The following is a 13,907-nucleotide window of genomic DNA, read 5'->3' as shown; positions in this document are numbered from 1 at the left end:
GTTGTGGAAGTTTGCAGACCTCGGATGATTAGTGCCATGCCTGAAACCGTGGCTGTGGTAAGCAGGATCCGGCTAGTCGGGAGTCCACGATAGCTAGGAAGTCTACCTCTGCGTGGGAACAGAGTGGATGTTTCCATAGTGATCATCAGGCAAGACATGTGAAATAGGTCCCTGACAATGCCCACACTGTGACTTGTGTCTTGAGTCTCTCAGATAAGCATCCAGATGCGGGAAACACATATCTGAGTCGCGTGGAGGTGGCTGCGACTACAGCACACTGGGTTAATGCCTGTGGGGCTGCCAGAAAGGCAACACAGACCGTAATTGGAAGTACCGACGGTTGGCTAGAAGCGGAAGTATCTCCTGTGTGAGGGAAGATGGCAATGTGAAGTACGCATCTTCATCGAGGCAATACCAGTCTCCAGGATCAGACAGGATAACGTTCCCAGGAATACATGCGGAACTTCAACCTTTATTTAAACTGGTTGATCCTCGTAGGTCTAGGACAGAGTCCGAGACCATCCGTAGAGTTGGGGATAGGGAATAAGGGAGTAAACCTTTGCCCCTTCATCCATCGGCGTCTGCACTCTTGAAAGAGGAACTGCGCCCGAGAGGAGTCCCTGAAAGGGACAGGATAGAACAAATTCCATACTCCACTATGTGTAGGAGACAGCGAACTGAGATTTAACTGGGACCAACGCCAAGAGGAAGTAGGAGTGGATCCCGCCTGTAACCGGTATGCCGCTCTGGGCAGACCTCGAAAGATTGTCTTTGGTCCGGTGGTGATGCGAGGGACCTCGATCTTGGCCCTGGGTCTGGCAGTCGTTGCGACACTCAGCCGCGCCGTCGCCAAAGTCCTATCTTGTGCTGGGCACAGAGTGTGGCGGTGTGGCTGGTAATGGAAAGGCTGCAGTAGGTATCGGGTATGCCGCTGAGAGAGAGGAATTAGGACCCTGTTGTCCTCAGTTTGCAGCTGGAGTTGGTTTCACGCACAGAGGCTTACCAAACAATGTAAGCCAGAAAGCCGGAGTTTGAAACCTGAGCCATGAAGATGCTCACTGCATGGTAACGAGGCCTGAGGGAAGCTTCTGCCGCCTTTTTCCTTCCTCCAAGAGGGCGTGAACTCTTGGCGGAGTCTTGATGGAGACTTAAATTAAGTCAGAGCATATGAGACATAAATTTATCCACCGCATCCGGTTATGATTATAGGGGCTCAAGCGGCTTTATTGATTTGCTGCAGGGCTATAAGCGCCTGAGCAGTTCCTTGCAGTGATATGGGTCATTCGTCTAGCCCCTGCTGCATCCATTCCTTTTCTAACCAACTGAATGACGTAGCGACAGGGAGGAGATGGACAGACAATTCGTACCCTCCATAGAGTATCGGCATTCGCCTGGATGGTCCGAATAAACGGGTAGGGCCCCTCTAGTGGGGCAACCGCCGATAGAATGTCCACTACCGGGTCCCCTACCTCCGGGACCTCCTGCACCTGAAGGTCCGCACTGAGTGCTACCCTCCACAGGAGGTCCTGATGTGCTCTCAGGTTGTTGGTGGGCACACCAGAATCGCGGTCCTGAACATAAAAGCTGTCCAGGTGGGAAGACACTGATGCGTGTCCGGATGGCCATGGAGGTGCTGAAAAATCATGGGCAGAGTCTCTGACTCTATCAGACCTTGCCCAACTCGGCACCTGGGACCGGTACTGGAAGGCACACCGGTACCTGGAACGAGATCCGGACCTGCAACCAGAGCGGCGCCAGGAGGTCGACCAAGATCTCGAGGTCAGGAGCGGCTACGGGAGTCACAGTGCCTGTAGAGGTGCTGGGAGCCAGAACGGTGCTGAGATTATCGGGTCGGTGAACGGGACACCGACCGGTGCAGCGAATGCAACGGGTGCCGAGGAGAACAGCATTGGGACTGCAAGTGGCGTCGGGAGCGGGAGCGCCGACGGGACCTGGAGTGTCTCTAGGACCGTGATCATGAACAGTGCCGCTCTGCTGCGCCGACAGAGGATGGTTGTATCAAGGACGCTTGCCAAGAGACTGTATTACCTGCACCGGCAGTGCCGGGGGTTCAGGCAGCCTCTACTCTGTCATGGCAATGAGATCCCTCGCCGTTAGGAATGTCTCCGGTGCGGAGGGAACAGTAAGCTTGACCACAGTGCATACTGGAGAGCTGTCAGGCACCGGATTCAAAGGCCCTCGTGGGACCGGGATCGACGGTGCCAATGTCGCCAGTGCCTCGGCAGGTGTCGGTGCCTGGCGATCCGGCTGAGACAGGCTCTCTGTCGACGGTGCAGTTTGCATGGGAGCAGTAGGAGCAGGGAGCTCGACCATGGCGTGCACCGGGGAGCAGTCAGGCACTGGATTCGACGGCCCTTGTGGGACCGGGATCAACGGTGCCGACGTTGTCAGTGCTTCGGCAGGTGTTGGTGCCGGGCGATCCGACTTAGATGAGCTCTCTGGCTGCGGTGCCGTTAGCACGGAAGCAGGCAGGCACTGGATTCAACGGCCCTGCGGGACCGGAATCAACAGTGCCGACGTCATCAGTGCCTCTGCGGGTGTCGGTGCCGGGCGATCCGACTTGAACGAGCCCTCTGGCTGCGGTGCAGTTGGCACAGAAGCAGCAGGAGCAGGGAGCTCAACCACGGCGTGCGCCGGGGAGCTGTCAGGCACTACCAGGAGGAGTCGTGGGCTTCCTCGACCTGAGAGAGAGGGAACGGTGCCGAATCAACTTCGGTGCCGGCAATGGCCAGTGCCGAGGAGGCGCTTCGGTCCGCCGAGTGGCCAGCGCTCAGTGCAGAAGGTGAAGGATAAATGAAAGTGCTGCTCCATGTTGTTCTCAGCTTAAAAGCCTTGCAAATGGGCACTTTAAATGTGAAATGCAATTCCCTGAAGCACCACAAACAGGAGTCGTGTGGATCTCCTGTCAGCAACGGCCTGTGGCAGGCCAAGCACGGTTTAAGAACCGGTGAGCCGGGCATAGGCTCCGGCACCGGTTGCGGGGAAGGGCTACTCCCTGAACCCCGCTAACTATTACTAAACTAACTATGCTAGTAAAGAAAAACGCATAAGTACATAAATATATATATAAAAGGATAATAACTATATAAACGAGAAATACGAGTAACTAGAGAAGTGGAGGTCAGCTAAGCTGCGCTCCACTGTTCCAACAACCGACACGGGCGGTAAGAACGAACTGAAGGGTGGCTGGATCGGCAGGGGTATATATCCGGCGCCATAGCGGCGCCACTCCAGGGGGCGCCCAGCCGACCCACCGAACGTTGCTAGGGTAAAAATCGTCCGACGAACGTGCATGCGGCGCACGCACACCTAACTGGAATGGATATGAGCAAGCACTCGAAAAAGAACTTGCTACTATTCTTATTTGGCTGGAGATATTTTGTGCGCATTTGGATTGTGAAGGCTGTATATTTGCAACAGAAAAAGGTAACGAGTGGCCTAATTTCAGGAGGCCCTTAAAAAAGGGTTTAGAACTTGAAGAGCGTTACAAAATGTGGCAAAAACTGCAGACACCCTAACATTCATTATACATTTGCACAGAGTTGTTGCCAGTTGCTGATGAGAAGATGGAGCCAGGGTTGCTGGGAGCAGTTGACAAGGTTTGGAAAGCGGACAGCAGCCCTTTATCAGATGGAATAGATTATGGAAGGAAGGACAAACTGCACTGGACATGTTATTGCCAGGTAGTTTCCAAATGAGTTAATGAAGGTCTGATCTAGGTAAAATCACATCCCTGGTCTCTCATCTTTCTTCCTGCGTGTCCAGGATAATGCCCATACTATGTTTCAAGGTTCAAATTTCAGGTGTGTTGGTCTCCAAAAATGTGATTAAGTTGAGGGAAAGGAGAGGTGTCTAAACTGTAGAGGAAGCTATTCTGTCCACTCAATGAACTAAAAAACCATAACAGCTGACAAATGTATTTTAGGTCACATAAGCACAGACGACTTGCTCAATATTTCAGCCAACAAATATAGTTCCATAAAATTCTGGATGTAAAATAAAAGGGTTACATAATGGCTACTGTTCTGCAATAAACTACAGCAGGCACTGCTACACTGTACTATGAAGACGGTGATTATTTGGATATGATTTTGTTTACTTCATTGCAGTTTAGAAACATTTAACAAATTTTTGATTGTGGGACTGAGGAAGTACATTATGAGCTCAGGAGACATATTCAGTGTTTTAATTCTCTCTCTTTCCTAAAAGAACAAACAAATCAACTTGAGGGTCCAACTTTATGTCCCAGCCCTGCAAACGTGCATCTGCGCGGTATCCCCTTGCAGTCAGTAAAGGCCTGTTTTCACATACAGTGCCGCAGCTTGCCACTGTAGCGTTTTAGTGATGATGCTACTACACAAATGGGAGAGATTCTGCTGTCAGTTAAGCCATCTCCCCAAGAGGTGGTAGCTATGTCAGCAGGAGAAGCTCTCTTATTAACACAGTGCTATCTACACGGGGTTAAGGTCAGTAGAATTATGTTGCTCAGAGGTATGTACTATTCAGACCCTGGAGCGACAGTTATACTGATAGAAGTCTGTAGTGTTAGCCTGGCCTAAGACACCACACAATGGAGTAGTACACTATTTGTACATTTATGTGATGGTTCAGAGCCTTAAACACTCAAAAGTCAGATAATGCAAAAGTTAAGGTTCCCACAGTATCCTTCATTCATCCTCTGTGTACACACAGAATATTTTGGAACAATGCCGATAAACGTACTGTAAATTACCATGGGAATAATTCTATTTAATATACACATGCACAACATGAACCGTTTTCAACAGGAGTGCCATGGATGTATCAGAGGGAGAAACTGGGTGCTATGTATGCATTGGTGATGGGACAAGGTTAAATTATGTGACATTTTGCGTATTTCCTGATTTAAGCACTCAGACTTGTAACCTTATTACATTACACGTTTCTGTATGAGTGTGTGTGAAAGAGCAACAAATTTAATGAAACACTGAGATTTCAGACCAAAAACTCAGTATATTCAAAGTTAGATGTTATATCAAGCATAAACAGACTACATTGTGCATCCTATTGCTGGCATCAAAACAGCATCACTAATAGTTCCAACTGCTTTGTGTATGGCTTTCCACAAGCATGGAAGCCATACTGTTTGTTTTTTCAAATCAGGCCTAGAGAGAAGAGTTCCTGGGAAGAGCAGGAGAGCAGAGCAGAGCTGCTTTGAAGTATACTGTTGGTTTTTGATTGTACCAGGCCAAATAAGATAATTATCTCCCGCTCTTTCCTTAAAGATAAATAAGTCTGTTGTACACATCCATCCATAATGTAAGCTCTATACAGCCAGTCAATAATTCTATATGGTAATAATGAGTACATAAAAAGCTTTATTTAAAGGATGAATTCAGTATTCTCAGAAATGTATTTTATATCCTTTCCTTAACATGTCTCCCTAAAATCTTCTCAAAACCACCTATTACATTTTCTTTGTTAAAAAAACAAACCAAAAAAAACAAAGAAAAAAAACATTTAGGAAAAGTTTCAACACCGTTCATGAGAGAATAATTTTTACATTTTATATATTTATTTTCCAAGCACACACATTCTAATCTTGACTACACAGTTCTCTCTCTCATACACATACACAGTTAATGTAGTGAATCAGCAATTATTTTTCTAGTGGCTCTAAGTGTCAAGATTAATTTCACTACCCCTGGTAATAAAATGGTTTCAAATGACATCTTTAATCAGCAAGTAAGAATGCTTCCCTCCAATAGAGACAAGCTGTCACAAAAGGTCACCAAAATGTGACAGGATGGAAATTACGTTTGTAACTTCAACTGAAATGTTAATTTCTCTTTAAGTGTTTTCTCAACTATGTCCAGATTTTAAAGTAAAGAGATGTAGCTATGCAACAAAGTTTCATTTTTAAATCAGTAATATCTATTAACTGTAATCCCAAGAGCAGGGCTGATATTTATATGCAAATGACAAATTTTACATTGCTGTTAGTTTAATGGCTAAAGAGTATCAGTTACTGTATGTCCTTTCATTAACAAACACAAAAATTAAACCAATCACATTTACAGAAACTGTTCTAACAAAAGCAACTGGCAAACAAAAATAGAACTAACCACTGCCATTTATTTTAGTTTATATTTGGATAGTCATTTTACCTTGCTTTGCTTGTATCTGAGCGACATATCAAGTAACCCAAAAACTTGATAAAAACTGCAATATAAAAGCACTGTTTCCCTTTAAGCTTTTTCCTTAAGCATTCACAATTGTTACAACACAACCTGGATACACTTAAATCTGTTTACAGCTGCCATTTACCTTAATGCTAGGCAGCTATAAACCAATTCTATGCAAGGGCTTACATCAGTTTAACAAATTTCATTAAAAAAATCACTTTAGTTAAGCCAGTGACACACTGTGTGCAGATAAGGCATACACATCTGAGGGTACTTAGTGCATTTAGTATCACACCTCATCTCTAGACCCTTTATGCATTGTTATTGGAGTGCCTTGGTGTGAAGCTCCTTTGGAGAGCTCCTCCCATCCTAGTCAGGATGCATTCAGCATTCTACAACAACATGGATTGGAAGTTTTTTCCTAATTAAAGATTTTTGCCTGAAATACCAAACAAGCATGGCTAATGAGTTAATTCATTGCCTAGATTCAATAAGAGTCTTCCCCTGACATGAAACCACCGAAATCTCAGGGTCCACGGAGGTTTGACATGGATCACATGCCATGAATTTTGTTGTGCCAATCAGGCCAACATCTGTAGCACGGTCCCTGCTGACAGGATTTGTCAAGGTGAATAAATTTCTGGAATAAAAACTCCTTCCTTCCTTCCTTCAATAGCATGAACTCAATGACTTTTTGCCAAGAAGAATCAAATTTCTTGCAGCATTATTCCTCTTACTGTTGAACTATAGAGGAATCTCAAGGAGGACAATTTGGAGGAGTCTCTCTGAAGCAAGATCTGTTCCCTTCCTGGATCTTAGGTAACTAGTGTTTATTGAAGGTAAAAAGGCTCTTAATCTCCCTCCATAAAAAAGGCTCTCTGAAGAAAGCACTGGCAGTCTAGCTTTTTGATATGGGACCCTTCAAAAAACCTGGAGTTTTAGGACACATTGGCTTTCTTTAGAAGGAAAGTAGAAGCAGCTTGATTATTGAATTCAGACCTAGCTATCTAGGCTAATCTCCAGGCAGAGGCTGCCGTTCCCTTGCCACCTTCTTTGCCTGAAGAGGGACCAGAGAAAGCAAAGTGGATTGTGCCCTTTGCTCTTGTGAATATAGCCTCTGCAGTCTTCCAAAAAAATATTCCACCCATCTACAGAAAGTCTTTATGAAGATCTGATGAGTGCCGCCATGCATATCTGCAAGCATTAGTGTCAGCACCATCTGCTCTCAATGCCTTATAGACCAATGGTATCTGATAAGCTACCTCCATTCCCTCTCAAGTTAGCTGCTTCATACCTTGACCCTCTTCAGGAAGCCATTCAAACCTTTTTCCACAGTTTGAATTGATACTTAGTTTCTGCAGAACTGTGAGCACTGCGCAATGGCAAACACTTCTTCAAAAGGTGTTCCAGCATCTGTATCATCATCATGGGCAGCCATATTTTGAATCTGGGCAGTCTTGATTCTAGATCATTATGCCTTAGCATTTAACCCCAGTAATACCAAGCATTTCTGATATCAGATGCTGGTATTGATTGTGGCATCAATATATGCTAAAAGTGCTGCCATTATGTGAAATTCAACATGAGCAGCAGCTTCAGTGATCCCCAACGAAACAAGGGATTTTTTTATATCACAGTATCAAATATTTCAGCATCCAGAGCATAAAAAGATTTGGTGAAATGAACCCCTCTCCAAGATACCTCATTGTGACTTTATTTGGACAGATGGACTAAAACTGGGCAAATAAGGGGAAGCCGAAAATCAATTTATCACTTTTTCACTGAAATTGCACATAACATCACAACAGTTTATTAGCTAATTGATGAAAAAGTCTTATTAGGATTAAGCACATAATGGCTTTCCCACTTCATGCTGAAACACGTGCCAAATATACATTCAGTGCAGCTGGATATATGCTGTGTGCCAACGTACTACAGCAAGTTGCTTTCAACTAGCGTGATGTTTACTAGAACTGTGAGCCTTATACCACGCATGAAAATCTGTGAGGGTCATTTAAAAGGTGGAAATATTAAAACATTAGTGGAATTTTCCCAGTGTATAGGCAACTGCTGTTTAAAGGCACAGATGCTGGAACTATGGGTGCTGCAGCACTCCCTGATTTGAAGGGGTTTGCATTATATACAGGATTTTCAGTTTGGTTCAATGGCTTACAGCATTCCCACTATAAAAATTGTTCCAGCACCCCTGTTTAAAGGACAGACAGGTTTAAGGGATCTGAAATGCTTCAATGAATATACATTGCATTCACTTTTGAAAAAGCATATACCTTTTCTGATATTCTGAAGGAGGAGGAGAACTAAAGCTACTAGGAAAACAAGCAGCGAACAGCTTGCATATAGACAAGCAGTCTATGGTAGACTACATTCTTTAACCTTAAGAATAACATAGTTAATAGGGTTTTAAGTAATCTAATCTTTTCCTTTCTTTTATTATAGTCAGTTATTATAGTCCATTGCCACAGAATCTTACCCAATGTTTCTGGAATGTTTCTCCTCTCTCTCGTTATGTCTGAGAGCCTAATGATGGTTCCTTCTTTTCGTTCAGTTTTGAAACGTAGTCGTCCAGATTCTTCATCCTCCTCCTCCTCCTCATCAGATTCTTCTTTTGTTTCCTCCTGAAGTTCCAGAGTTTCAATAGCTGCCTGCATCACAAGAGAAAAAGACGAGTACAAACTAACGTTGACCGAGACAGATTTTCAACATGCTAAAAATATTATCATTTGTGAAAGAATCTCTCTCAAGATAGGAAACACACACACACACACACACACCCAAAATGTCTTGTATAAGGGCTCCACTGCCTGTACCTTTCTGGCATTACAAAGAATTCTTGGGCACGGTTTAGGAACAGCAGGTGATTCACCATATCTTATAGCTTGCTTTGGTTACAATATACAGTAGCTACATATCTGAGGTATAACTGATTTCTGTAAAACATTTCTAGCCAAACTCCTGGAACATATCTTGTATTGCTATTACAATGCTTAAGAGGGTATTTTGAATATTCTACCAGAACCAAATCTGATTAGTCCACAGCTATTAAAAAATAAATCCATATCAAATATCCTGTAATGACATGTAGAAAAATGACTATGCCATAGTTTCAGGGTTTGGATACCATCAGTATCCAAAATACATTGGACTATTCAAAAAACATTAAAAGAATAAATTAATTAGTCTTAGTGTTTATGACTCAGAGCAATTGTCAATAACATGAAAGAATAAAGGCTAGATAACTTCACAATTTCTAAATTAGATTTCTTTTATTAGGTACAGTTTTGCTTGTCTTGAGAAAATATTCCAGTGGAAATGAAGTTTAAATTGAGCAGTTTCTCATCTCATCAAAAGAATATACTGTTATGCAGTACCCAATTTTAATAAACTAAATCTGCATAATAGAATGTTATGCCCTTGTTCTCAAGTCACATCTGAGATCTTCTTGGGGGAGCAAACCTTTATTATTCACAGAAAACCATGTCCCAAGTGTCAGTGTCTCTTTACAGCCTGTCTAACCTCCACCCAGTCCCCCCTCCTCCACCCCCAAAAAGTTTTCTGTCCTGGGACGGTGGACAGAAAGTTAAGAATGTTACATTCAGCTTAAATTCGATTTACAGTTTGGAATTTAAAATATTATAATATAGCATTATTTGCCATGAAAGATTGGGTTTGGGTTTTTTTTTACATACTAGCAGGCAGATTCCTGATCTACTGGGTCTCACACACAGTTTTTAGTTCTTTTTAGAGCCTACACATGAACTATGACTCATAAGACTCATAGGTCAGAAGGGACCAATATGATCATCTAGTCTGACCTCCTGCACAAAGCAGGCCACAGAACCCTACTCATCCACTTCTATAAAACCCCCTAACCTATGTCCGAGTTATTGAAGTCTTCAAATTGTGGTTTGAAGACCTCAAGCTGTAGAGAATCCACCAGCAAGTGACCCATGCCCCACGCTGCAGGGGAAGGCGAAAAACCTCCAGAGCCTCTGCCAATCTGCCCTGGAGGAAAATTCCTTCCCGAACCCAAATATGGCAATCAGCTAAACCCTGAGCATGTGGGCAAGGCTCCCCAGCCAGCAGTCAGGAAAGACATTTTTTTCCTGTTTGGTGAACACAGAAAGAACATACTAAAGCAAGACATGATTTTGTCTTCTAAATTAGGGCACTTAAAGTAGTAATTATTAGAAAGGAGGCAAGGCAGGAAGTCATAGGAGGCACTTAGCTCCACAGGCGACACACATCAAGCCTACTGTCCTCACCGCAACTGAATGCAGTGACTGTCCAGGCAACAGGAAGATCAGGATGGAGCTCCTTTAAGGGCCCCTACTACATCTGGATTACAAGGAAAGAGAAAGGGAGGGGACAGACTTCTCTGAATGGAGCCAGGGAGGGACCAGGAAGTGGCCTCTGGCCCATCATGTGCACTAGGAGGAGGAGAGTATATTTACATGTCATGTATTCCAGACAAAACTCTTTCCCCTCAATCTCTAATCATCAGTACCCTACTCCTACCCATGGGGTCAGAGTAGGACCACGTTTTATGATCTGCTTTAGACTTTCCCTATTCCCCTTTTCTCTTTTAGAACTGGGAAGAAATTTTTTCCTCACCACTAGACTGGCTGAGGTGGGGTGGGTTTTATGCCTTCCCCATACAGGTTGGGAACACGGTGAGATAGATATGAAGATCAGGTCAAGATATCACAGCTATGTAGGTAGCAAGTCTGGTACATGTCCAGTGCAAGTACTCATTAGCTCACCTTAATTGATTTGTCTCGTTAGAGTTGGTATGGCAATCCTCATCTTTTCATTCATTTCAGGGGTTCCATTTATAATGTTGGCTGTAGGGTTGTTAACTTATTACTGTGTTCGATTATTTTACATGTAATTGGATAATTTTTTTTTTTTTTTTTTTTTTTTTTTTTTTTTTTTTTTTACAGAAACAGATTACTTTACAACTACTCATCAATTCCACATTTGAAAAGTAATCTGGGTTTTTTGGATTTGGATGCGTCACCCGCTGCCAAACCACTCTTAGGTTCTGGCCTAAATATTCCAGAGCAGAGAAAGCCCAGCTTAGATCAGCAATCCACACTCTGCAACAGGCAGACATCTTTGATTATTGCAGCCTTGACTTCAAATTTGCAACTACTTACAAACAATTCTGGGAGCTCTCCAGGAAATGGTTGGTGAAGAACTGCAATTTCACCATTGCCAGTACAAATATCCTCCAGTTTCAATGGATGAATACAAGGAGTCTAATATTCAAGGAAATTCATGTATACACCAAAAAAGCTTTTCTCAACCTCATCGTCAAATTCAATACGAAGAACTCTTCCAGTTTAGCTGATATGGATTCATCCACACATAGTGAAGAAATCTTTCAGCTCCTCCAGAAAAGGAATAAAAGCTTTTGTGTGTTCAAGTAACGCATGTTTCTTACCCAATTTTTTTTTTGATCACACTACCACACTTATTTCCACTGCTAAATTAATCATATTTAGCACTAGTGGCAGGGTGCTGACATCCCTGAGAAACTGGCTTGATGCCCAACCTGAGAGGTTTGTTTTTGTGTGTTTTTCCAAAGGAGTCACAGACTATCATTGTTTTTTAAAGTTATGTGCCTTTTGTACCAAGAAAATAAACTCTTATGTCTAAATTCTTCTTCAAATTTATAATAAATATTAATCAACATGACTGGAATAATGAATAAAAAGGTGACTAATGAGTTCTAATTTGGAAAGGAAGGTCATGTTATTCTGAATAATATGGTAAAAGTAGTCAATATTACTTCTACAGAAACATGGTAAAATGTAAGTGATTACACTCAAAGTAACTATCAATCCTATTTGGCAGTTTGATGTCATGACGTCTGGATATTGGACTGTGTGTACTTTAAGACAGTGATACACAGACTAAGGCTTGCGAGCCGCAAATGCCTCTTTAATACTTCTCCTCTGGTTGCTTGCAGCACGGGTTATTAAAACATTGATTTAATTATCAGCCAATCTAAGTTATGAAAGACAGAAAAACTAAATATTTCCCGTCATACTGTTTAAATACAAATATATCGTACTATAATAAATGAAACAATGAATTCACAGTACTGTGGTTTTTTTGGTTAACGCTGAAGGCTAATTTGGCTCCCGAACCACTGAAGACTCAATATGACTGCTTTAACAGGAAACAAACAAACATTCTCTGAAGCAACATTTGTAGCTTGTCTCAATGGAACTCTAAGCAGAAACTGGTTTTTATTAGACTGTAAGAGAAGTTTAAAATTACAAGCCAAATTATACCAGCATACCACTCTAGATAAAGTAGAACTTCAGAGTTACAAACACCTTGGAAATGGAGGTTGTTCATAACTCTGAAATGTTCGTAATTCTGAACAAAACATTATGAATCTTTCAAAAGTTTACAACTGAACATTGACTTAATACAGCTTTGAAACTTTACTATGCAGAAGAAAAATGCTGCTCTCTTTCTTTTTTTTTCTTTAGTAGTTTACGTTTAACACAGTACTGTACTCCATTTGCTTTTTTGTAGTCTGTGTCTCTGCTGTTGCTGGCTGACTGCATACTTCCAGTTCTAAATGAGGTGTGTGGTTGACTGGTCAGTTTGTAAAAGAGGTTCTACTGTACTCTCTCTCCCCTCTGTGTCAGGTAGCTATTGGCTTCAAACCCTCTCACAACACACACACACACACACACACACACACACGTGTGTACATAATCTTCTCTGTAGCTGTCCTCCATGCTTCCCCACTTCCCTTTTCTCTCATCTTATCTGGCCTACTCTGCTTCCTTCTACTGCAGCTCTCCCTTCAGGTAATTCTTAACAAAACCCCACAGAATTAAAAAAACAAAAGTCAAGAAAAGGAAATTGCATGAGATTTGCAAGTAAGCACTGTGTTCCCTCTGTATGTTACAACCTTTCCTCTACCCTGAGTCAATCTTGTCTATTTAGATTGCAAGCTCTTCGGCGCAGAGACTTATTACTCTGTATTTATACAATGCCTAACAAAATGGTTCTTGGCTGGCCCCTGGGCATTACAATACAAATAAACTATAACAATATTTACTCCGTGTAAGCAAAGGGCAAAACATTTGTCCAGGGAAAGTCTAGGTTTGCGGTGAGGTATTCACTAACCCATTAAAAATGTGAATGTTCTTTGTAATAAAGAAGAATTGCATCTATAAAACCTTCACCACAACCCCCCCTCCCCACAAGCAAATATAAACAAGATATCCCTAGTCATGTTTAAAATACATTTCCAACATATGACATCTTATTCCCAATTTAAAAAATCTACTTCCCTGTAATTAAACCTCAGTACATGCAGAATTTTTAGAGAAAGACACAGAAAAAAACAAAACAAAAACAAAAACACACTCTCTATGAGCACTGGAACTGTATTAGCTTTTTTAAGTCTGAAAAGTAACTGACAAGAGACATGATATTCTGGGTGTACACTAGCGTCTTATGATGAGTGACTCCTCCAAAAGTTCTAACTTTTGAATTCTAGAGTTTGGCTACACTGGAGAGTTGCAGCGCTGGTTGTGGGTTTACAGCGCTGCAACTTACTCACCGTCCACACTTGCAAGGCACATACAGTGCTGCATCTCCCTGGCTGCAGCGCTGGCTGTACTCCTGCTCTGCCTGGGGTATAAGGATTGCAGCGTTGGTGATGCAGCGCTG

At 42.6% G+C, this 13,907-nt stretch overlaps 1 protein-coding gene across 7 annotated transcripts in view; it reads right to left on the bottom strand.

Moving 5' to 3' along the window:
• RBM33 (RNA binding motif protein 33) overlaps positions 1-13,907 on the bottom strand; it is a 185,594-nt gene that overhangs the window by 113,500 nt on the left and 58,187 nt on the right. For all 7 annotated transcript variants that reach the window (XM_075062195.1, XM_075062196.1, XM_032775613.2 and 4 more), the window contains exon 7: positions 8,677-8,848. In XM_075062195.1, coding sequence (XP_074918296.1) covers positions 8,677-8,848 — 172 coding nt within the window. The remainder of the gene's footprint in view (positions 1-8,676; positions 8,849-13,907) is intronic.

This window comes from Chelonoidis abingdonii, chromosome 2 (assembly GCF_003597395.2).
Source record: "Chelonoidis abingdonii isolate Lonesome George chromosome 2, CheloAbing_2.0, whole genome shotgun sequence".
In the NCBI taxonomy this organism is placed as follows: Eukaryota; Metazoa; Chordata; order Testudines; family Testudinidae; genus Chelonoidis; species Chelonoidis abingdonii.
Note: the sequence above shows the minus strand (reverse complement) of the source record. Positions and strands in the feature narration are given on the sequence as shown.